Here is a 25,335-nt window from a genome sequence, read left to right as displayed (position 1 = left end):
TGTCAATTGACTTTGGTAACTGTTGTAGCTTTTAAATAAAGCACTTGTATGTTCTTTGTAACCTGTGTTGGTGTGTTTCTTTTTGGGCTTCCCGGCCTCATATTATTTTTTTCTGTTTCCACAAATGAAGCTAATCCGCGAGCATATGTTAAACACAATGTATTCAAATACCGAAATGTGAACACTTATTTGACTACATTGTATAAAACTGTTTGAAAAGGCTTAACGAGAAATCCTAAAACATACTGTTGCCATTATGATTTGTTAGTGAATGTATTGAAGGTAAACCCTAAATGTATAGATGTATGAACTCGGCATGAACACTAGATCCGTGATGTATTAACTTGTATTAACTTGTAGGTGGGTTGAACATCATGTTTTGGACTGCATAAAAGGCACGACTATTCTAATGTACAGTCGTACTCACTGAGCACACCGAACCAAGCTGGAGTTCGCTGTCTTGTACTGAGGGCCGATAGCTATCTGTTGCTTTGTCCTTTGAAATTGTTTAGTATAAAATAAAGATCTTTGTATTTTCCTTTGTAACCCGCGTTTGGTGTATTTTGTTTTGGGGTACTCAGCCTCGATATCTTCTTTTTGTTTTCACAAAGTAATGGCAAAGCAGGCATAGTCAGGAGGGAGCAATGGCAGCACAGGCATGGGCAGCGGAAGCAATGCCAGAGCAGACATGGGCAGAGGGAAGCAATGCCAGAGCAGCCATGGTCAGGGGTAAGCAATGGCAGAGCAGGCACGGGCAGAGGAAGCAATGCCAGAGCAGGCATCGGATTAGGGAAGCAATGCCAGAGCAGGCATGGTCAGAGGGAAGCCATGCCAGAGCAGGCATGGTCAGGGGAAAGCAATACCAGAGCATGCATGGGTTTAGGGAAGCAATGCCAGAGCAGGCATGGCCAGAGGGAAGCAATGCCAGAGCAGGCATGGCCAGAGGGAAGCAATACCATAAGAGGTGTCTTGAAGATTTTCCTGATCTCTTGCTTCTGTCTGAGATGCAGCACTTACCTTGCTGTGATTGTGCTGCTTGATCACAGAAAGCTAATATGGTTGGCTAGAAAAGGATATTTGTGTCACTGATATAAACCAAATGCTTTTAAGTTGGTGGTTCTTCTGTCTCAGAACAAGCTCCAAGCACTGAAACTCACTAGGACCATCTCCTCTACAGGAAATCCCTCCTGGCCTGCCCCTTCACCAGCCCTGTGTACTTCTGCATCCTTGCCCACCCCACCAAGTGCTTCACACCCTCTACCTACACCCTGCCTATGTCTCCTCTTCCCCAAGCTGCCCTACCTAGTCCCACACAAGACCCGCCTAATCCACGCAGCAGCCTGTTTCTCCTCTGAACACCCCCTTCCCCTGCATGCTCTTGCTGGTGATATGTGGATGCTCTGAGGGTCCCCCTGACTTCAGGTATTCTGCTCCTTGACAGGGTCTTCCTCCCCTGTAGGAGCTTTGCCACTTCTTGGGAACTCGACACCTCTATCTTCAGATCATAGTTTTTGGACTGGACCCTTTGACAGTTCACCTGCACCCCCAGGTACAGGCGGGGCATGGGCCACCATACTGTGACGTCATCAGGTACACTAGCCCAAGTAAACCTTCACATCACCCCATTCCTGCTTTCCCAGCAGCAGTGCACACCCTTCTCCGGATCCACCGCTCAAGTGATCCAGTGTTCCAGTTCCTACCGCTCTGTTGAAATGCAGCCTCAATCCTGGCAAATATGCCCTGCGGTTTATGGGTTGGAAAAGTACCCCCTGCAGAGGAGCGCGCCAGTGGATCCTGCGCCGCAGGATGGGTTGCTCTCAGCTGTGAGACTAACTCAGGAGGTCCCTGGCTCTCTCCACCTGTTTCCCCTGGTCCTTTCGGGGACTGCTACAGAAAGAGCGACTCAGACTACAAGGTGGGAATAAGGCCTGTAATGGCGGCTCCATGATCTAAGGTGGCCCTTTGACTCGACGACACCTAGCAGGCTTGGGGCCAATTCATGGAATTATTGGCACTACTGAAAAGTGGCTTTGCACTGCCGACACAAACCCTGATTCATGGAACTGTGCACAGTGTATTTTCCCATAGACTTTGCACTGCAAAAATACACTTCGCACAGTTCCATGTATCAGGGTTTGTGTCAGCAGTGCAAAGCCACTTTGAACCCTGCAAAACCTTCCATGAATTGGGTCCGATGTGTCTTAGATTTACCATCAGCAACCTGTCGTGCAGTAATGGGAATGCGCAGATGGAGCATTTTGCTGCTGCATGGTCTACTGTTCACGTGTGCTTCTAGTGCATTCTGAGACCCCTGACCCAGCCCTCCATTGCGCCTGAACGCTTCCTCACGCGCAGTGATTGTTCCCGTGCCACGGGTCTGCCCACCCGTGACAATAGGACTTGCCTCCTGATGTAGCTATTATTTTTGTAGTGGTTCGAGGCTTGGCTCTGCCCAAGGGGGGGGGGGGGGAGACATGCTTTGCATTGTGCCACTTGCATGTATGCCGGGCCTGCACACAGCGTCATGTCTTTGCTTGTGGGTTCTGAGGAGCCCTCATCTGACGGTGCACCGTGGGCCAGGGGCATTCCACTGCACTCGCCGGCTCCAGTCTGGGTGCAATGTTCTATAAATGGCGCACAGCTAAGGTCACAGCCAAGGTCAATCCCAAATATGATGACTAGTTATAATGCTCTACTTTATGACAAGTTGTGCAAGTTACATTGCATGTGATTGCATTTCATTGGTGGGGCCCGTGTTCTGCCTGTAATGTATAGCTGGGCCCTCACCTTTAGACAGTTGCATTTGGGGCTGCGAATCTGATGTGTGCACTCTTATTTTCCACCTGTAGGATGCACCCCCATGGAATAAGGATGAATATCAAACAATGCAGGCCAGCTGCCACACATAGTCTCTGGCAATGCAGTCCAGCTGTCACACACAGTCTCTGGCAATGCAGGCCAGCTGCCACACATAGTTTCTGGCAATGCAGGCCAGCTGCCACACATAGTCTCTGGCAATGCAGGCCAGCTGCCACACATAGTCTCTGGCAATGCAGTCCAGCTGTCACACACAGTCTCTGGCAATGCAGGCCAGCTGCCACATACAGTCTCTGGCAATGCAGGCCAGAAGCCACACACATTCTATGGCAATGCAGGCCAGCTGCCACACACAGTCTCTGGCAATGCAGGCCAGAAGCCACACAAATTCTATGGCAATGCAGGCAAGCTGCCTCACACAGTCTCTGGCAATGCAGGCCAGCTGCCTCACATAGTCTCTAGCAATGCAACCCACACCGTGCCTGGACACACTTCCGCCCACGGCTTCAATGATACTGCTAGGCCTGGCATCCCAGCTAATAACTGTCCAGTTGCCCAACTTTTATCCCCATCTGCCTGCAGCGCGATGCTCCATTCCTCATGTCTGTTCAGTGCTCCGTCTGCTGGAGGGCCATTTAACAGCGCTTCAAAGCCATAACACATTGCAGTAGGCACTATACAAATATTTTAACGTAACATAAGATTTTGAAGAAGGGCAGCTGCTCCTAAATCTGGAATTACCTCAGATAATGGTTGGCAAACCAGGGGTCATGAACCCTAAATAACCCTGTTCTACTTTTTAACGAGCAATTCCAAGACGTTTGTACAGAGCCCACATCAAAGCCTCCTATTACTGGGTAATGCTAGCATTCCAACTTCTGCGAAACTCTCAAATAGCTCTTAAAATCTTAAATACAATGTGTTCGTGTTTATAAAATTATCTGAAAATAGAATTATTAATTTATAAACTGTGTTGGACTGATTGCTACATACGCCCGTTTTTTAATACATGTTTTAAATAAAAATTCTTTGTGATTGCATTTTTGTTCAGTTTGAATTGTAACATTTGTAACAACTTGGCGAAATTGGTGCGTTTCGGGAGCACTGCAGCTGTGCACGGCATCTGCAATGGGTCACCCCAGCTCTGCTGGGAATGACCCAGGCAGGCAGCAGGGTTCCAGCCTCACCTCAGACAATCCCAGTATCTAGCAAACAAAAGTCCAGCCCTTGGCATTTTAACTAAATGGTCCAGAATGGAAGCGTGCTCGGGCATCACGCGGCGGACCCTAAAATAGTCTCCATTGCCACAGAAAGCGAGCAGTGTCTGTCTGCAGACTCCTCAAACTGCAAGGTCTCGGGGTCACTGCAGGGCACCCAGGAAGCCCCCGGGCGTCCAGAGAGAGATGTGCTTAAATAAACAGTTTAGCCGCCGTTTGGATGCATTTCACTTCCTCTGCCACCCACAGCCTGGGGCGGAAATGGCTTTTCATAAATCTCTCCTCATTGGGGTCTCTTCTGGACAGTGTCTCCATGAATCTCCTGTGGCCTCTGGGTGAGTCTGAGACCCCTCTGCGAATTAAAGCACCCTTTTCCCCCATCCCACACACAGAGCCTTTGTGCCCCCGTAGGACTCGTGGCGCTCTGTTCTTCATCTGAGGGTAAGAAAAGCAACAGACACAACGTATTACTTTGCCCAGTATATATCTTCCGAATTAAACCTTCAATAATCACGTTGTACATGGCATGGAGTGAAGGGTCAGCATTCCAGAGGTCATGCACTTTGTTTAAAGAGCCATAAATTGCAAATCTGCCAGGTCAAGGGCTTGCCCCGGCGAGGGCAGCGATTCTCCAACCTTTAGAAGACGAAGGGAGGGAATTCCATACCCAGATATGTGAAAGTATTATTAAGGCAATTCTTCTCTGTTTTTCCATGTCCACCCCCCTCCCCGCCCCGGCACACGACCCTTGATTGCATAGAGTTTGTCAGTCACACTCCTGGAGTAACAAGGATGAGCCCACTCTGTTGTGTTATAAGGTCAAGGGTTGACTGTACTCCTTGGTTGCACATTCGAGTCAATGACCTGGAAGTGTACATGTATCTGTGATCACACGTGTTTCGGACCCATGGCCTTTATCAAAACGGGGCTACATCAATGAGAACAGTACATTCAAAACATAATTGTCATTTCAATATACAATTGTGTCCAAAATATTTAATATGAGGCAGAGATTAAGGCTTGGTAATGGGGAGGATGTGTCAAGATGGCGAAAAGATAGTAACATCGCCTTATTAGCTTCATTCGTGTATTTATTGCACAGAATGTCCATTATATCATTATTGATTAACTGGATCCAGGTGTTTTTTTTAAACTTTTTTACTTGTTCTTGTTTATCTCCATTTTAACAATTATTACTGTCTTTGCCACTCAAGGACTACTTAGGAAATTCCCATTGTGCTTAATGGAAAAGTTTATCTACTTCAAACCTACCTATTTGTTGGTGTTCCCATTCAACCTAGTTCCCTATTTTCCCCATAGTACCATGCTCACATTCTTATGTGTATGTTGTGTCCCCTTTATACTCACCTTTACTCGCCCTTTATTCACTTTCTGAAGACTTAATTTGTTTGTTTTCACAAAACTCCATTTACCTGCACATCACTGTTCCTGGATAATCCCTTCAATCTAAAAGGAATATATTGCGCCACTCAATAGCGCGCCTTTTACGAAAGACCGAGCTCATTCTCCAAATAATTAGTCTTACACTTTAGTCTACAAAAATATATTGCGCCACTCAATAATGTGCCTTTAAGGAAACTCTGAGCTCATTTGAGGCCGACCAAAAAACTCTCAACTCCATCTACACCACCATCCAGACATGGATGGCGGAAAATTGGCTCTGCCTTAACAGTGAAAAGACCGAACTCCTTACCATCGTTTCCCTGGCCACAATCAAAAAAATGGGACCCCAATATGACTCCTTTCTCATTGACAACACCCGCATCACGGTATCCCAGTCAGTCAAAACTTTGGGAGTATAGCTGGACTCAAACCTCACCATGACAAGACAGGTGAATGCAATTTCATCAGCGGCAGCCTACCACTCGAAACTTATCACTGTCGCCAGGCCCTTCCAAACGCAACAAAAGTCCTTCACCATCGCCAGAGCAATCATAGGATCTCGCCTAGACTCCTGCAACGCGCTCCTACTAGGCACGTCAAGAAGCAGGACAATACCCTTAGAGCAGCCACCAGGGTCTCTAAAAGAGACCACATCTTGGCCACCAGGAAATCCATCCACTGGTTACCCGTCAAAGAACGTATCTTGTGTAAGTCCTTGCCACTTACCCACAAATGTCGCCATGACACAGCACCTCGTTACCTCGCGCAAAGATTCTCTGCGCCGCCATCCATCAGACCCACCAGATCCCGCCATACCAACCGACTCTCCATTTCTAAAAGCCTCAGGATTAGAGCAGGCGTCTCTAGCTTCTCAGTTCTAGCAGCTACCAACTGGAACCTGTTACCACCCACTATCAGAGGCATTGAATCCGACACGGTCTTCAGAAAAGCAATAAAAACCATGAGGTTCGTGTAAACCGCCACAATGAGTGTACTGCATGTATGTACTCCCCATTTGTTCCTGCTCGTCATGCCAACATGTAAGGCATTCAACCACAGTAACATTGTATTGACTAATGTGTAACCTGTGCGACAACCCCACCTCATGTAACTAAGTCACATACGTGAAACAGCGCCTCGATGCCCCCGGGTTGCTAGGCGCTTTACAAATACAAATAAATAATATAAATACATTCTCCAATAATTAGTCTTACAATTTAGAGTACAAGAATATATTGCGCCACTCAATAAAGTGCCTTTTAGGAATCTCCGAGCTCATTCTCAAAATAATTAGTCTTACACTTTAGTGAACAACAATATATTGTGTTACTCGATAACGTGCATTTTAAAAAACATGCTCAATCTCAAAATATTGTGTCTTGTGCTCTCATGTATCCCACATCCTTCCCTTCATATGCACTGGGTCGCTTTACTCACTGTTCTGGGGTCGGCGTTCGTGTTCATATTCCGAACACCGGCATCATTTTGAATATTTAAAGCCTTGTTGTATTACGCGTCTTACTGAATTTCGGCATCGCGTGGGTGCTGCCATACTTTGGGACACCCCTTGGTTAATTTTCCAATGGATTTACCCATGTTGCCTCCATATGTGCATATGGCTATTTTTTTGATTCTTTTTAATTACATTATTTGGCTTTGTGTTGTAAATACCAACGCACGGGCATATTTCTGAGTCAAATTTACTTAGAAACGTTGTCATGGTGATAGTTAACATAGATGATCTCAATGTTGTGTCCTTTATCATGTAATACTGACATTCTTCATAAGAATTAGGCCCTCTCATTGTCTTTATTCAAACCAAATTCTGTTGCCCGTAATTTACATATAGTTCTTGCTTCCATTTGCCTCAGTACTCTTTCTTTGTCACCTCCTCTTTCCCAGTCTAATATGTTTTAAACCAATACATCTAATATCTTTCATGTTCTCTAATTGATGGGCAGATTGCCAATGGCGTGGCAGAGGGAATTTAGGCTCCTCACTCTCAATGGTCGCAATATATTCTCTTATTCTAGTTCTCTACTCCTGTATCGTACTCCCTATATATACTTTTTCCCAAACACATATTATTACATAAATCTACAATTCCAGTTCATTGACTCTAATTTGAGTGTCTGGCACAACCAAGGAGCATAATAAACTCTTTTCTAGATATGTGTAAAGTTTTCTATTTTTTGGAAGTGTAATCAATCACTCCATGCTTGGAATTGTGGGCATGAGGGACTTCTATGACCAAATACATGGTGGGCTAGAGTTTGGTGGAGCACCTGTGGAAGTAGCGCCTCTGGCTGGCCAACATAAATACCATTGCAATTATCAATTGCACCCATGATAGAGGCAGTTACATTTTTGGTCCTTGCCTCATTGGGGACAAACGGAAGCAACTTCTTCAAAACTTTTAATTTAGCAAAACCACTCTGACAAACCAAAGAGATCTGCACTTCTCTGGAGCCAGAGGTCATAACCTTAATTCCACGGCTCTTCACTACAATAGAGGGTTTCGGACATGGTCCAAGACTTGCTGGCCAATAGTCCGGGGTCCAGACATTGGGAACCTGGCCAATCACTAATACCTCGGTCTTCTCCCCCTTTAACTTAAGCCAGTTTTCAGTCATCCACTGACCAACTGCTGAGAGACACTCTCTCAGGAGCTATGGGGGACTTTCCTTAGGGGCATTGAGCCGAAACAAAAACTGGGTGTCATCACCATTTATAAAAAAAAAGTGCACACCAAAGCTAAAAATCAGCTTGACTAACGCCACCATATATGAATTAAAAAGCAGCGTAGAAAGCACCGCACCCTGCGGGACTCCACAATCAATGACCATGAGAGGAGAAGTAAAAGGGGGACGAGACAGCACCTGGGTACAATCAGACAGAAATTGAACAATCTTGTTACTCAGCATATAACCCTGGCAATACCTGTTACTGGGCGTGTGTTAACTTGCACAGTCTGGTTCACCTGCATATAATCCTGTCCATACCTGTTCCTCAGCATGTGTTAACTTGCATTCTGGCAATACCATGTTAACTTGCACAGTCTGGTTACTCGCCATATAATCCTGGCAATACCTGTTTCTGGGCATGTGTTAACTTGCACAGTCTGGTTACTCATCATATAATCATGGCCATTACTGGGCATGTTTTAACTTTCACAATCCAGTTGTTTGGCATAGAATCCTGGCAATACCTGTTACTAGGCATGTGTTAACTTCCACAGTCTGGTTACTCGGCATACAATCCTGGCAATACCTGTTAGTCTGCTTGTGTTAACTTGCACAGTCTGGTACTCAGCATGCAATCCTGGCAATACCTGTTACTGGGCATGTGTTAACGTGCACAGTCTGGTTACTGGGCATATAATCTTGGCTATACCTGTTACTGTGCTCGTGTTAACTTGCAGTCTGGTTACTCATCATACAATCCTGGCAATACCTGTTACTGTGCTAGTGTTAACTTGCACAGTCTGGTTACTCTGCATATAATCTTGGCTATACCTGTTACTGTGCTCGTGTTAACTTGCACAGTCTGGTTACTCATCATACAATCCTGGCAATACCTGTTACTGTGCTCGTGTTTACTTGCACAGTCTGGTTACTCATCATACAATCCTGGCAATACCTGTTACTGTGCTCGTGTTTACTTGCACAGTCTGGTTACTCATCATACAATCCTGGCAATACCTGTTACTGTGCTTGTGTTTACTTGCACAGTCTGGTTACTCATCATACAATCCTGCCAATACCTGTTACTGTGCTCGTGTTAACTTGCACAGTCTGGTTACTCATCATATAATCTTGGCTATACCTGTTACTGGGCATGTGTTTACTTGCACAATCTGGTTACTCATCATACAATCCTGGCAATACCTGTTACTGTGCTCGTGTTTACTTGCACAGTCTTGTTACTCATCATACAATCCTGGCAATACCTGTTACTGTGCTCGTGTTTACTTGCACAGTCTGGTTATTCATCATTCAATCCTGGCAATACCTGTTACTGTTCTCGTGTTTACTTGCACAGTCTGGTTACTCATCATACAATCCTGGCAATACCTGTTACTGTGCTCGTGTTTACTTGCACAGTCTGGTTCTCATCATACAATCCTGGCAATACCTGTTACTTTGCTTGTGTTAACTTGCACAGTCTGGTTACTCTGCATATAATCTTGGCTATACCTGTTACTGGGCATGTGTTTACTTGCACAGTCTGGTTACTCATCATACAATCCTGGCAATACCTGTTACTGTGCTTGTGTTTACTTGCACAGTCTGGTTACTCATCATACAATCCTGGCAATACCTGTTACTGTGCTCCTGTTTACTTGCACAGTCTGGTTACTCATCATACAATCCTGGCAATACCTGTTACTGCGCTTGTGTTTACTTGCACAGTCTGGTTACTCATCATACAATCCTGGCAATACCTGTTACTGTGCTCGTGTTTACTTGCACAGTCTGGTTACTCATCATACAATCCTGGCAATACCTGTTACTGTGCTCGTGTTTACTTGCACAGTCTGGTTACTCATCATACAATCCTGGCAATACCTGTTACTGTGCTTGTGTTTACTTGCACAGTCTGGTTACTCATCATACAATCCTGGCAATACCTGTTACTGTGCTCGTGTTTACTTGCACAGTCTGGTTACTCATCATACAATCCTGGCAATACCTGTTACTGTGCTCGTGTTTACTTGCACAGTCTGGTTACTCATCATACAATCCTGGCACTACCTGTTACTGTGCTCGTGTTTACTTGCACAGTCTGGTTACTCATCATACAATCCTGGCAATACCTGTTACTGTGCTCGTGTTAACTTGCACAGTCTGGTTACTCAGCATAAATCCTGGCAATACCTGTTTCTGGGCATGTGTTAACTTGCACAATCTGGTTACTCTGCATATAATCTTGGCTATACCTGTTACTGGGCATGTGTTTACTTGCACAGTCTGGTTACTCGTCATACAATCCTGGCAATACCTGTTACTGTGCTCATGTTAACTTGCACAGTCTGGTACTCAGCATATAATCCTGGCAATACATGTTACTGTGCTCGTGTTTACTTGCAAAGTCTGGTTACTCATCATACAATCCTGGCAATACCTGTTACTGTGCTCGTGTTTACTTGCAAAGTCTGGTTACTCATCATACAATCCTGGCAATACCTGTTACTGTGCTCGTGTTTACTTGCAAAGTCTGGTTACTCATCATACAATCCTGGCAATACCTGTTACTGTGTTCGTGTTTACTTGCACAGACTGGTTACTCATCATACAATCCTGGCAATACCTGTTACTGTGCTCGTGTTTACTTGCACAGTCTGGTTACTCATCATACAATCCTGGCAATACCTGTTACTGTGCTCGTGTTTACTTGCACAGTCTGGTTACTCATCATACAATCCTGGCAATACCTGTTACTGTGCTCGTGTTTACTTGCAAAGTCTGGTTACTCATCATACAATCCTGGCAATACATGTTACTGTGCTCGTGTTTACTTGCAAAGTCTGGTTACTCATCATACAATCCTGGCAATACCTGTTACTGTGCTCGTGTTTACTTGCAAAGTCTGGTTACTCATCATACAATCCTGGCAATACCTGTTACTGTGCTCGTGTTTACTTGCAAAGTCTGGTTACTCATCATACAATCCTGGCAATACCTGTTACTGTGTTCGTGTTTACTTGCACAGTCTGGTTACTCATCATACAATCCTGGAAATACCTGTTACTGTGCTCGTGTTTACTTGCACAGTCTGGTTACTCATCATACAATCCTGGCAATACCTGTTACTGTGCTCGTGTTTACTTGCACAGTCTGGTTACTCATCATACAATCCTGGCAATACCTGTTACTGTGCTCGTGTTTACTTGCAAAGTCTGGTTACTCATCATACAAACCTGGCAATACCTGTTACTGTGCTCGTGTTTACTTGCAAAGTCTGGTTACTCATCATACAATCCTGGCAATACCTGTTACTGTGCTCGTGTTTACTTGCAAAGTCTGGTTACTCATCATACAATCCTGGCAATACCTGTTACTGTGTTCGTGTTTACTTGCACAGTCTGGTTACTCATCATACAATCCTGGCAATACCTGTTACTGTGCTCGTGTTTACTTGCACAGTCTGGTTACTCATCATACAATCCTGGCAATACCTGTTACTGTGTTCGTGTTTACTTGCACAGTCTGGTTACTCATCATACAATTCTGGCAATACCTCTTACTGTGCTCGTGTTTACTTGCACAGTCTGGTTACTCATCATACAATCCTGGCAATACCTGTTACTGTGCTCGTGTTAACTTGCACAGTCTGGTTACTCAGCATAAATCCTGGCAATACCTGTTTCTGGGCATGTGTTAACTTGCACAATCTGGTTACTCTGCATATAATCTTGGCTATACCTGTTACTGGGCATGTGTTTACTTGCACAGTCTGGTTACTCGTCATACAATCCTGGCAATACCTGTTACTGTGCTCATGTTAACTTGCACAGTCTGGTACTCAGCATATAATCCTGGCAATACCTGTTACTGTGCTCGTGTTTACTTGCAAAGTCTGGTTACTCATCATACAATCCTGGCAATACCTGTTACTGTGCTCGTGTTTACTTGCAAAGTCTGGTTACTCATCATACAATCCTGGCAATACCTGTTACTGTGCTCGTGTTTACTTGCAAAGTCTGGTTACTCATCATACAATCCTGGCAATACCTGTTACTGTGCTTGTGTTTACTTGCACAGTCTGGTTACTCATCATACAATCCTGGCAATACCTGTTACTGTGCTCGTGTTTACTTGCACAGTCTGGTTACTCATCATACAATCCTGGCAATACCTGTTACTGTGCTCGTGTTTACTTGCAAAGTCTGGTTACTCATCATACAATCCTGGCAATACCTGTTACTGTGCTCGTGTTTACTTGCAAAGTCTGGTTACTCATCATACAATCCTGGCAATACCTGTTACTGTGCTCGTGTTTACTTGCAAAGTCTGGTTACTCATCATACAATCCTGGCAATACCTGTTACTGTGCTTGTGTTTACTTGCACAGTCTGGTTACTCATCATACAATCCTGGCAATACCTGTTACTGTGCTCGTGTTTACTTGCACAGTCTGGTTACTCATCATACAATCCTGGCAATACCTGTTACTGTGCTTGTGTTTACTTGCAAAGTCTGGTTACTCATCATACAATCCTGGCAATACCTGTTACTGTGCTCGTGTTTACTTGCAAAGTCTGGTTACTCATCATACAATCCTGGCAATACCTGTTACTGTGCTCGTGTTTACTTGCAAAGTCTGGTTACTCATCATACAATCCTGGCAATACCTGTTACTGTGTTCGTGTTTACTTGCACAGTCTGGTTACTCATCATACAATCCTGGAAATACCTGTTACTGTGCTCGTGTTTACTTGCACAGTCTGGTTACTCATCATACAATCCTGGCAATACCTGTTACTGTGCTCGTGTTTACTTGCACAGTCTGGTTACTCATCATACAATCCTGGCAATACCTGTTACTGTGCTCGTGTTTACTTGCAAAGTCTGGTTACTCATCATACAAACCTGGCAATACCTGTTACTGTGCTCGTGTTTACTTGCAAAGTCTGGTTACTCATCATACAATCCTGGCAATACCTGTTACTGTGCTCGTGTTTACTTGCAAAGTCTGGTTACTCATCATACAATCCTGGCAATACCTGTTACTGTGTTCGTGTTTACTTGCACAGTCTGGTTACTCATCATACAATCCTGGCAATACCTGTTACTGTGCTCGTGTTTACTTGCACAGTCTGGTTACTCATCATACAATCCTGGCAATACCTGTTACTGTGTTCGTGTTTACTTGCACAGTCTGGTTACTCATCATACAATTCTGGCAATACCTGTTACTGTGCTCGTGTTTACTTGCACAGTCTGGTTACTCATCATACAATCCTGGCAATACCTGTTACTGTGCTCGTGTTAACTTGCACAGTCTGGTTACTCAGCATAAATCCTGGCAATACCTGTTTCTGGGCATGTGTTAACTTGCACAATCTGGTTACTCTGCATATAATCTTGGCTATACCTGTTACTGGGCATGTGTTTACTTGCACAGTCTGGTTACTCGTCATACAATCCTGGCAATACCTGTTACTGTGCTCATGTTAACTTGCACAGTCTGGTACTCAGCATATAATCCTGGCAATACCTGTTACTGTGCTCGTGTTTACTTGCAAAGTCTGGTTACTCATCATACAATCCTGGCAATACCTGTTACTGTGCTCGTGTTTACTTGCAAAGTCTGGTTACTCATCATACAATCCTGGCAATACCTGTTACTGTGCTCGTGTTTACTTGCAAAGTCTGGTTACTCATCATACAATCCTGGCAATACCTGTTACTGTGCTTGTGTTTACTTGCACAGTCTGGTTACAATCCTGGCAATACCTGTTACTGTGCTCGTGTTTACTTGCACAGTCTGGTTACTCATCATACAATCCTGGCAATACCTGTTACTGTGCTCGTGTTTACTTGCAAAGTCTGGTTACTCATCATACAATCCTGGCAATACCTGTTACTGTGCTCGTGTTTACTTGCAAAGTCTGGTTACTCATCATACAATCCTGGCAATACCTGTTACTGTGCTCGTGTTTACTTGCAAAGTCTGGTTACTCATCATACAATCCTGGCAATACCTGTTACTGTGCTTGTGTTTACTTGCACAGTCTGGTTACTCATCATACAATCCTGGCAATACCTGTTACTGTGCTCGTGTTTACTTGCACAGTCTGGTTACTCATCATACAATCCTGGCAATACCTGTTACTGTGCTCGTGTTTACTTGCAAAGTCTGGTTACTCATCATACAATCCTGGCAATACCTGTTACTGTGCTCGTGTTTACTTGCAAAGTCTGGTTACTCATCATACAATCCTGGCAATACCTGTTACTGTGCTCGTGTTTACTTGCAAAGTCTGGTTACTCATCATACAATCCTGGCAATACCTGTTACTGTGCTTGTGTTTACTTGCACAGTCTGGTTACTCATCATACAATCCTGGCAATACCTGTTACTGTGCTCGTGTTTACTTGCACAGTCTGGTTACTCATCATACAATCCTGGCAATACCTGTTACTGTGCTCGTATTTACTTGCACAGTCTGGTTACTCATCATACAATCTTGGCTATACCTGTTACTGGGCGCTATTTAACTTACATATATTAGCTGTCACTGGACATGTGTTGATTCATGCAATATGGTTACTGGTACTACCTGTAACTAGGAAGATGTTCATTTGCTCTATCTGGTTGCTCAGCACATAAACCTGGTGATACTTTACAATGAGTAATCTGCCAACACGCGTCATGTGATTTGATTTTAATTTTTATATAGCGCTAAATCGCCCATGGGCCTAGAAGCACACAAGTAACAGAACAATTACGGACATACAAAAAAAAAAGAAAAAAGACGTGATCGGGTTACAGCGGGAAGTGGAAGGATTTAGTCTGGATCACTTGAGTGCTGTGTAATGGCAATACCTCTCACCGAAAGTGTGGAATCTGGCAGTACCGGACATGGGGGGTCATTCTGAGGTTGGAGGTAAGGAATTACCGGCACCGGTAAGGGTGCCGATGCCGGTAATCCCTTACCTCCGTATTCTGAGGTCCCTTTGCGGGTCCTTCCTTACCTCCTGCTTTTAGCAGGAGTTAAGTACGGGACCCGCAAAGGTACTTCAGAGGTAATTACGGTACCATAATTTACGGTACCGTAATTACCTCCTTCCCCATTCCCATTGCGCCCTATGGGGCAGAAATGGGAATGGGGAAGGGCAAAAGGTGAATGGGGCATTACCGGTCCCTCCAACCCTGGAATGGACCGGTAATTACTCCATTCACCATGCCGGATTTGGGACGGTTGCTGAGGCAACCATGGAGCTAATTACTCCATGGTTAGCTCCAAACCCGGAATGAGGCCCATTGGTAACATAGATACTGGTCCTTTAGGAACTGCCAGTGCTTCTCGCTAGAAGGAATTAGGCATCTTAGGACACTTGCTATTGATGGCCAATGCTGCTGGTACTTTGAACATTCTACTATATTTTGCCCCATCTTAGTAACCCAATGTCTCAAAATTCATTATAAAACTATTTCTAAAAATGCTGAGTCCGTTTTTAAAGGCTACATTTACCTCCTAATTCCCCAAAATGTGATAGAGTGAAGAACACCCAACCACATCCAAATTCTTATAAAACGTTTTTTAAATGCTGGAATTCTTCATGCAGTGGACCTCATTACGAGTGTGGTGGTCCGTAAACAAGGGTGCCAGTAAACGTACCAACACTTTGTTTCTGGACCGCCAGAGTACGGCTTTGCCTGAGGGCGCCATCGAGCCTGGCAGGTCTGACCTGCCGGGCGCAGCGGCCCCGGTACGCAGACTTTTCACTGAATCACCAGCACTGTTAGCACCGGTGCCAGTGCTACCATCTCCCCACTCCCATAGAGTCCTATCGGATGCTATGGGAGTGTGGAGTTATAAACTCCAGAGCCTGATTTCCGTGCCGCCGTGACTTGTAATGTCCAGGTGGCACCGGGAAGTCAGGTGCTGGATTCGGTGTTATGGGGTTGACGGCAACCTCGTAATGAAGCCCTTTGTCTATGATATCTTCCAAAATCTGGTTTTCACATCTCACACTAAAAGCCTGACTAGTTGTTGGGCACCTTCCTGTCAGCTAAGGGTTTTCCTTTCAGAGTAGTGTTGCATGCTCACAGTTCATAGGTGGACACTGTTCTTGACCCTCTAGGGCCCCCAGGCACCCCACAGAACAGTCACTGGTGGAAGCCCACATACCGAGCAGTAATAATCATAGAAAAGGGACTTACAGTCTTCAAAGTTGGAGATGTTCATTTGCTCGGTTGCTCTGTTTGCCGGAGTCTGGGTTTTCCGGAGTTTGGAGTAAATCTGCAAGGTCCGGGCCCGCATCTCCTCAGCTTTCTGCTGTCGCTCTATGTCTTTTCGAATTGTGAAGTCCGGTTTGAAAGGGCGTCTTCTGGTCATTGGTGGGGTTCTCACCACCTCCCCGAGCCTCTCGCCTTTTACATGGCACCCGTCTCTCTCATTCTTAGACACTGAAAGAGTAAAGATGTGATATAGTACCTGTAATGGAGACACATGCTCGCGCAACGGAGACAACATGGCGGTGAGTGGCCGTCCAAGTGGTAGCACAGCAAATGCTACAGGGTGCCAGGTGTCCACATGTTACTGTGAGGTTGCATTGGGCTTGCAGTAAATTTAAAGATTAAGGATTGAGACCACTCAACCAAACCTAAAGAAAACCTCTTTAAATATGTGGCAACCTTTAAGTAAATCTCCTGGATGCATTCACGTGCCCATCACAGACTGTCCAAAAGATTCTGCTGCTTTCTTCACGCACTTATGGTGAAGCTGGAGATTGTGTCATCACAATATTTTCAGGATGCACAACAGCCTAAAGGATATCGCTGCCATACAATGAATGGGCTGCAATGGATCGCAAGCCAAATCTTGGCCCTTACTCTCCCCGCCCTTTGCTAATGACCAGGGCATCTCTCAAGGCTCTGTCCTCTCTCCCGACTACTTAACTGCATCTTGAAGTCTTTAGCTGACATCATCAAGCCTTCCTCATCTTCCTGCCAGGTGTTTGGCGAGGAAGCTCGAATCATCTTCAAGCGGGAGAACGCCACCTCTACCAGGCTGACCATATCCAAGTGTCTTGCCCTCACTCAAGAATGCATGGTTGAAAATTGCATACACATAAATGCTTCTAAAACTGAGATCATCTGTCTGCCCACGAAAACGCCTCCTCCCCCACCCTTTTGACTGCCCCAACTGACACCAGTACATCATGAACAGAAACTGGGAATCATGTTTGGTGACTAGAGTCTGACTATCAGAGCATTTGCACGGCCTTCCTCAATATGAGCACAGAGATCGAGGGTCAGGAGCCAAGGCCCTGTCCAGAGTAGAGCATTGCAATAGCCTCTCTCTGGGTATCCCCCAAAACTCCACGCATCAGTTAGAACTCATACAAAATATGGTGATGACATTAAGGCTAAAACGTAAACCTACTGACCACATCCCTCGTGATCTGAGAGTGTCACTGTGGCTTCCAGTGGGGGAACCCCCCTGCATCGCCTTAGAGAGTGTCCCCACCTACTTCAGAAACCTCTTCCATAAGTACACCCCCAGGAACCTCAGGATCCACTCAGAAAGCAGCTTTCAATATCCAGCTTAAAAAAAGAGATTCAGGCGATGAGTTTTAAGCGATGCAGGGGCCAGACCGGGACACAATCTAACACTACCCTGGGAGCCTGAAGAAGAGCACCTGAAACTCACAAAGCAGCCGAAACCTTCCTCTTCAAACAAGCCTTCACCGAGAACAGTGAGGAGGGATCCCCACTGAACCCACTGCACCTCAGTTTCAGCTGGAAAAACAAATCGTCACCACGTCCCTTGCCCAGCTGATAGATCAGGTCACACCTGGGTCTCTGTGTCCAAAGGGTGCTGCACTGACCCTCTGACAAGCACCATTAGCTCCCTATTTATACCCCTGCAATGATGCCCCCCGCTGGGTTATGGGGACCTCTTGGGTTTCGATCCTGAAGATCCTCTCGCCCCCACCCTTAGCCCTCTTCACGTAGCAGGGGGCAGTCACAGGAGAAATCTGTATGGACAAACCTCATGGTAGAGAGCTTAGACCTCCATCTAGGCAGTGGTCTTCAATCTTCTTTGGCCGGGGCCCCCCTGAGCTAAATTTGGGCAGGTCGGGACCCCCCAGAAATGCCAAATGGACAGTATATATTGCATGCCATCACCTGCTGCCATCACAGTCGCTGGGCTCCCTCATCCCACTCCTACCCAGTCCCTGGTCTCTCCCCACCCCATCACACACCCAGGGCTCTCCCCACTCTGCTCCCATCACTATCACATGGTTCCCGCCATATTGTGCTCCCAGCATAGTCCCTGGGTTCCCCCATCCCGTTCCCAACACAGTCGGAGGGCCAGTGGTAGCTGGTGATTTTTTTTAAGTGGAGGGGCATAACTATTTTCCCCAAAAATGCCATAGCGACCGAGCATAGTGAGGGAGCCGAACCAATAAAAGAGTGTTCGGGGGGGGGGTTTCCCCCCTGTGAATCATTTTTAAATAATGGGTTAAAATGTTGCATTGTAGAGTATACTTTTAACAAAAAAATGGGTAAATAGCCAGTTTGCAATTGGTGCTGGGGGGCCAGGGCCAGGCATGATATTTTTTACTGGACATCGATGATAGATGTCCAGTAAACAAATACCATCCCTGTCCCCTGGGCCCCACTGGGCCCCACTGGGCCTAACACAATCAACATGATTATGTGTGTATGCAAGGCGCTGCACATTCATACAGCAATCACTCTGTCATTCACACGAGCATCCATCACCATACACTCACTCATAACATAAGCATACACGCATCCATACACATGTTTAAATAAAAACAATGAACATAAACGTACCTTCTGCATTGGCCTGCGTGTGAGTGTTGAAATGCCTTTCTCCAGGTTGCTCTGTCCGTATGTGTGAGGATGCGCAGGAGCACCCCTAGGACATACAGACATGCAGTTCCCCAGCCAGCATTTCCAATGAGCTATGCAATGATGGCACTTGCATGGCTCAGTGAGCATGTACGGCTGTGGATCTAAATTGAACTGTGGGGAAACTGTGTTGACAGTTCAGCCAGCCCAGGAGCACTCCATCAGCTTGAAAAAGCAGCTGAGGCAGTGCTCACTGTTTCACTGGGCCGGCTCCTTAGCTCCTCCATAATGGGTGAGGGGCCACTGGGTGGGCGCCCCCTCGCCATTATAGATGAGCCGCCAGGCTCGGACTGGCCTATAGGGCAATGCCTGTACCAAAAATGTACCAAAAATGTAAAATGCTAGTGTGGGCCAGTCAATTTTGGCCAATGTGGACCAGTTTGATGAATTACTTATGCAGTTAGTAATTTTGACCATTGTTGCTGAATATATCACAATTTACTTACATTTTAACACAAAGCATCCTGGTGTTTGCTATTGAAACAGTGCGCCTCATTACAACCCTGGCGGTAGCTGTGCAGGTAAAACCAGCATGGCTGTCGCCGGAGTTGCATCCGGGTCCGGCACCCGCGAATGGGCAATTACCGGGTCATGGCGAGTTAGGCGGACCTGATAATTGCCCTTTTGCGGGTGCCGGTACCGGTAGAGCCCCATTCCCATTGAGCCTTATAGGGCTCAATGGGAATGGGGAGCTCGGATGCACCGACACCGTTAATAACGGTACCGATGCATCCGACGAACTGTGCTTGCGGGTGCCGCAAGGCCTGCCAGGTCAGACCTCGCGGGCTGTCAGGCACCCGCGAGCACTAGTCTTACTATGGCGGTACGGTAGCTACGGTGCCGGTAGCTTACCAGCACCGTTGTTACTGTACCGCCATAGTTGAAATGAGGCCCAGTCTGTGACTAAAGGAATGAATATCCATTTACAACTGCAGGCCACTTTTTCATTGTTGCCTGAGACAGTTTCATGCTTCAGCCCGACCATGTGAGCCACCCCTGCCCATTTCTAACAATCTAAAATAAAAAATGTTTAAAAAAGAATTTTTTACATTTTTTTAAATATTTCATGCTGAGCTCTCAGGGACCCCCAGGGATGCACCCGCAGACCCCTAGGGGGTCGCACCCCACAGTTTGAATACCACTGAATTCTGGGCAGACACAAATTCAATGTGAGGAAATAGAGTTTCACAGCCTGCTTAGCATTCAGCTTCCCAACAAAGCAACAGCGCTGTTTACTGCTGCTTCCAACCCCACTGTAAAGGAAACACCCAATAAAGGGCTATAGAGGTTCTCTGCGAGACTCGCATTACCGCCAGGCCTCTGTTTATCATCAGAATTCCCACTTGCGAATGATGAAATCCTACCAATTCATTGACTACTGCCAGGTTTTCCAGTGACACAAGGCAGGGATTGCTGTCACACACAGAAGTAAGAAAGGGACTTTTAAAGTATTTACCAACATGATTGTCACATCCCGAGAGAACAGGGTAGCCGTGCCCTTCTCAGGCAATACTCTGCAGTGACAGGATAGGAGTGGGTTCCAAGATGGCGGACAAGCCAAATAGAGCCTTTCACGCCCATCCAATTCCAGGACACAGATGCAGAACCTCACATAGAGGCACTCCATGCAGGAGGGACCACAAGCCTGCAAAGAAGCCCTCATGCTCGAGCACAGAAAGTACACAGAGGAGGTGGGGGAGGGGGGGAATGGAGATTGGAGGAGGGGGAGACACCAGAAGGTGAGAATGGGGTGGCTAAAGAGTGTAAAGGGAGGTTTGGAAATGCCAGAAGATGGTTAAAGGGAGTAAAGAGGAGGTTTCTGATAGTATGGAGGAGGTACCAGAGAGGAAGGAGGAGGGATGACAACAGCATAAAAAGGAAGTGGTCGGCGGCCATAAAGAAGTTGGAGACAAGCCTAAGTGGGAGGTTGGTGACAGTAAGGAGGAGGTTGATGAAGAGTGTAAGAAGGTGCATGGTGATAGTTCAGAAGAGGTTGGTGAGATAATGTACACACGCATAATAGCACCTCCAAATTCCCCATATTTTGTACTTCGGTCTCTCTGAGGGCATACAACCTACAACACGTTGGGACCATACCCATGGTGAAAGGCGTGATACAAATGATGAAAATGAATGAATGAATATTTAGTAGGTGCTTGGTGGAGAAGAGCTTGGCAGCAGCTACTGAGGGAAGAAAGAAGTGCATATCAAAAGGAAATCACAGAACGTTGATAGGACGTGGGTGGGGTGAGCCAGGAGGATGTAGGGCGGTGGTGGAAAACCTTCCATGATTTGGCAAAGAGAGTTTTGATTGCAAGCTATAGGCAAGAGAGGAATTTGGTGATGTTTGGAGAAGAGAAGGAGGCAGGAAAAGACCCAGATGCGGATAAAGGAAGTAAGGTGGAGAGTAGAAGACATCAGGGGGTGTTTGAGGAGACTAACGAGGAGGTTGAAGGAAATCAGGGGAAGGCAAGACCCCGAGAAATAACCGGCCACAAATGTTTGGCAACCCCAATTGGTGCTCGGCAGGTATTAGAGGCTAGAGGAGAAGCAACTCCATGGCATGGAGCGTACCTGAGGTCAAGAGAGGTCAAGAAAGGGACACAGAACAGGGCCCTGGGAGGAAGGAATAGGCAGGCAAGGATGACTCTGCTTAAAGGGAGTCAAGAGGATCTTCCTCCATGGCTCTGTCTAAAGCAAGGGGACCAGCTTTCACATGAAGGGGAGCGTTGGACACTCTTCAGGGGCAGAAACTCCAGCATTTGAGCTCCCTCCTCGGGGAGGCCCAATTTGACCAGCAAGGCGGCATCCGACCTCTTAGAGAAACCCTGAAAGGCTAGGTTCTGAATGAGACAGAGAGAAATGTCTGGGAATGAGTGAAAACCCTCAATGCCAGGGTTTTGGAACCCCTGAAAACTAGAAACAAAGGAAATCATAGTTACTTTTCTCTGAGCATTTTCATTCTCAGAGGAACTCCTTTCTTTCAGTTTTCAAAGCACGTCCCACACCCTAACGAATAACCATTATGACCATTTTAGTTCCTTTTCACCTATCCTGATTGAGGTTTTCACGAGGCTTCGTACATTTACTCTAAATAATAATCTTGTTTAAAGTGGGGGGGGTGTATTGGCAGCCAATGAATAGGGACAGTACTCTTTGAGTTGCTATATTCCTCAGTAGATGGAACTCCCTCCATGGCAGGACTTTGCTGAACCCCTCCTGATGTACTAGTGGGTGGAAGGGAATGTGTGGTGAACCAACATAGCAGGGGTCCTCTGACATCCAAAAGAGTCCTCTAGCCCACCTCGGTCACCCTCACCTGCTGTGACAGAGCAACAGTGGCGGTCACCATTGGTGGTGGAGCTGCGGTTCCTGCCGTGCTCCTGCGGTGTCCTCTACAGACTGATGCCCTGGACGAATGAATTCTGTGCCTGGCCTCATTTCCCTGTTGACGTGGTGCCACCTGAGGAGCGGAGGGTGGGCGAGCCCAGAGCCCCCATCAGCAGCCAGTGTTGGGTGGACCACCGAGGATCTGGCAGATCAGGAGCAGCTGCAGACGCAGCTCAGGGACCTCCTAGTGGGAATGGATGTCTGGCCGCCTGCTGCTGCATCCTAGCCCAGGTAGTGGAGGCTAATCCAGGCGGTCCTCTCTTGATGCCACTGCAGTACATCGGGTGGCATACTAGGTGTGGCACGAGAGATGGCCATGCAGCATGCGTGTTGCACTGCGAAGTTCACTTCAAAGCGTCCATCTTTATTGAGTTTACCAAGAGTGAAGTTAAGAGTCATTCATCGGGATACAGTGCACAAACACTGCAACAGGCTCTTTCCAGCACATCTATCAAGGTTTCCTATTTTCTGCCGATTGACATTTTGTCAATTTTGTTTGCGATTTTACCATTTCTTTTCCTCAAAAAATGGGAGGAGACCCCTACATCCCTCCTTCCACCATTCACACTCTACTTCTTTATACCTTACACAAACTTAGCATCTATATTTGTTCAGAGAAAAAAACAAGGGGATCATTTGGCTAAAAGAATTTAGTGAAACTGTCAATTGGCAAACATGGGTAATATCCTTCCAACAGGGTTCCAAGAATTCCGTAGACTTAAGGATAGACATTTCATTGGCAAAGTGAAAGGCATTGATGACACATTCGCTCTTCTGCTGCACGGTGGCTGCTAGTTCACAGTTGCACAGCTTCCATCCTGCAGAAGATGGCGGCTGAAGCTACAGTGATATGGCTGCAGGATATATCCTAGAATGATTTCTTGAGAAGAGGCCTGTTAAACGGGATATCATATTGTACCTCCTTTATTGTATACATTGGCCTAAGCCCAGTCGCTCTGCGAAGAAATCCGCATTGCAAGGTTCCGATCTTAGATCGGCCTAGCCGCCATTTTAGGTCCATCCGCCAATTTGATTTCTGTTTCAAAGTCACTCTGTGTTCTAAAATGGTGGACAGTGTTTTCCCGCTTGTAACCTAGCCGTCCTGACCTTCATGCAAAATTAATGTCCAAACTGCCCGTAGGCCAAATGTTAGGGTTGTGTAATGAGACCTTGTCCTACGTTTGACCTGTAGATCGAGGATTACCTGCGCCAACAAGTCCAATCCGCGAACATACATCAAATACAATGTTGTTTAAATACTAAACGTGAACACTTGTTGAACTACATTGTATAGGACGTGTACTAAGGCTTAATGTAAAATTCGAAGATACATTGTTGCCATTGTGACTTGTTGTTGTACAAACTGAAAATAATCCACATGCATATAGTTGGATAAACTAGAGGTAAACTCGGCACGAACCCTAGACCGAGAATTATTAACCTGCAGAGGGGTTGGGCATTACGATTGGAAACTGTATAAAAGATGCAAATGTTTAGACGTCCAGTACCTCTCACTTCTCACACCGAAAGGGCTGGTATTCAATGTGATGTACTGAGGGCCAGATAGCTATCTGATACTTTGTTTCTTTGTAAACTGTACAGTTATTTGAATAAAGATCTGAGAATCTTTATAAGCCCGTGTTTGGTGTATCTCCTTTTGGGGTACTCAGCCTCGATATTTTCTTTTGCTTTTACAGATGGCGCCCGAATAGGGACCCTCAAGATTGATGCCAGCTCTTTGAAGGATGACGCGGCTATCAGACCGGGATCGGACGGTGTAAAAGGGGGCCCCTTTCTTGGATGAGACGCGACACCTCAGCAGCGCTGTACGACCCAATCCCTGGACGGTGAGCCCGTGGTCCGAGTCGGCATCTTGACGAGTGTCCATATATCGAGGCGGGCAGATTTGCCGAAATCAGCAACCACATGGGACCTTAGTTAGAACTTTTGCAATCCGATCGGACCTCCTTAGGATTTGATCAGGTGAGTCGTGACCCGATTCTTAAGTATCCTGATAATTTGCTTTGGGGTATTGTTCTTGCAAGTACAATTATTGACCAGGTAACACCAGTATTCTGATATGCCTGGGAAATTGTCTGCCTGCTTCAGGGCGTTATTCGGCAGTGACAGACAATCTTTGGAATTTGGCCGACCGGCGCCAATGGAGGGGGTGCCGGCGTGTACTATGTATTGTAAGCAAGGCATTGGTAGTATAGTATTTAATGATATTTGGCACAGACAAACTAGACATGCTTCCGAACTTCAGTGGCCAATCAATGGTAGTTTTGAAATTCCTCGTATTGAATACTTAGAATCCATATTATTGAAGAAAAAGGCTAGACCTGGAGCATTCGATGTATTACAGAATTTGAAGAAAGAAGCTATGCAGCAGCTTAAGAGTAGAGAAAAACATGTGCGCCGTCATATGACGAACGCCGAAAAAGCGTTGTTATATGACCAGAATAAACAGTCTGAGTCATTTAGGAATATGGATAGGGCTTTCTCACTTGGTATCCAGAAAATGTATCCTTCCAAAGACTTTCATGTATCTGATGAACTTATTGACAAACTTCTAAATGAACGAAGGCCTGGTGCCACTGCGCCACCTCCGTATGTTCCTCTTCCTGCTGTTATTCCTACTCGCGTCGCCCCTCCTGCTCCTCCTATTGCTCCTCTTAATGTTCCTCTTCTTCCTCCCATTGTTCCTCCTCTTGTTGTCGCTCCTCCACCTGCTCCTCCACCTTTGCCTGCTGTTACGGGTCCGGTGGGCTCGTCTGCCATGCCAGTGATAGTACCTTTGTTTCCAGATGTTCAAAAATTGCCTACTCTCCCTCTTCCAAGTGGTTCTACACCGCTTGTAGTAGATCGGGGAGCGGGATCGAGGGTTGTA

The 25,335-nt window shown here is 46.1% G+C and overlaps 1 protein-coding gene across 1 annotated transcript in view; it reads right to left on the bottom strand.

Annotated features, from left to right (window-relative positions):
* LOC138513127 (uncharacterized) overlaps positions 1 to 25,335 on the bottom strand; it is a 1,268,315-nt gene that overhangs the window by 774,045 nt on the left and 468,935 nt on the right. Inside the window, exon 7 of the mRNA XM_069627773.1 lies at positions 16,332 to 16,577. Coding sequence (XP_069483874.1) covers positions 16,332 to 16,577 — 246 coding nt within the window. The remainder of the gene's footprint in view (positions 1 to 16,331; positions 16,578 to 25,335) is intronic.

This window comes from Ambystoma mexicanum, chromosome 12 (genome assembly GCF_040938575.1).
Source record: "Ambystoma mexicanum isolate Mex_15411 chromosome 12, UKY_AmexF1_1, whole genome shotgun sequence".
Lineage (NCBI taxonomy): Eukaryota > Metazoa > Chordata > Amphibia > Caudata > Ambystomatidae > Ambystoma > Ambystoma mexicanum.
Note: the sequence above shows the minus strand (reverse complement) of the source record. Positions and strands in the feature narration are given on the sequence as shown.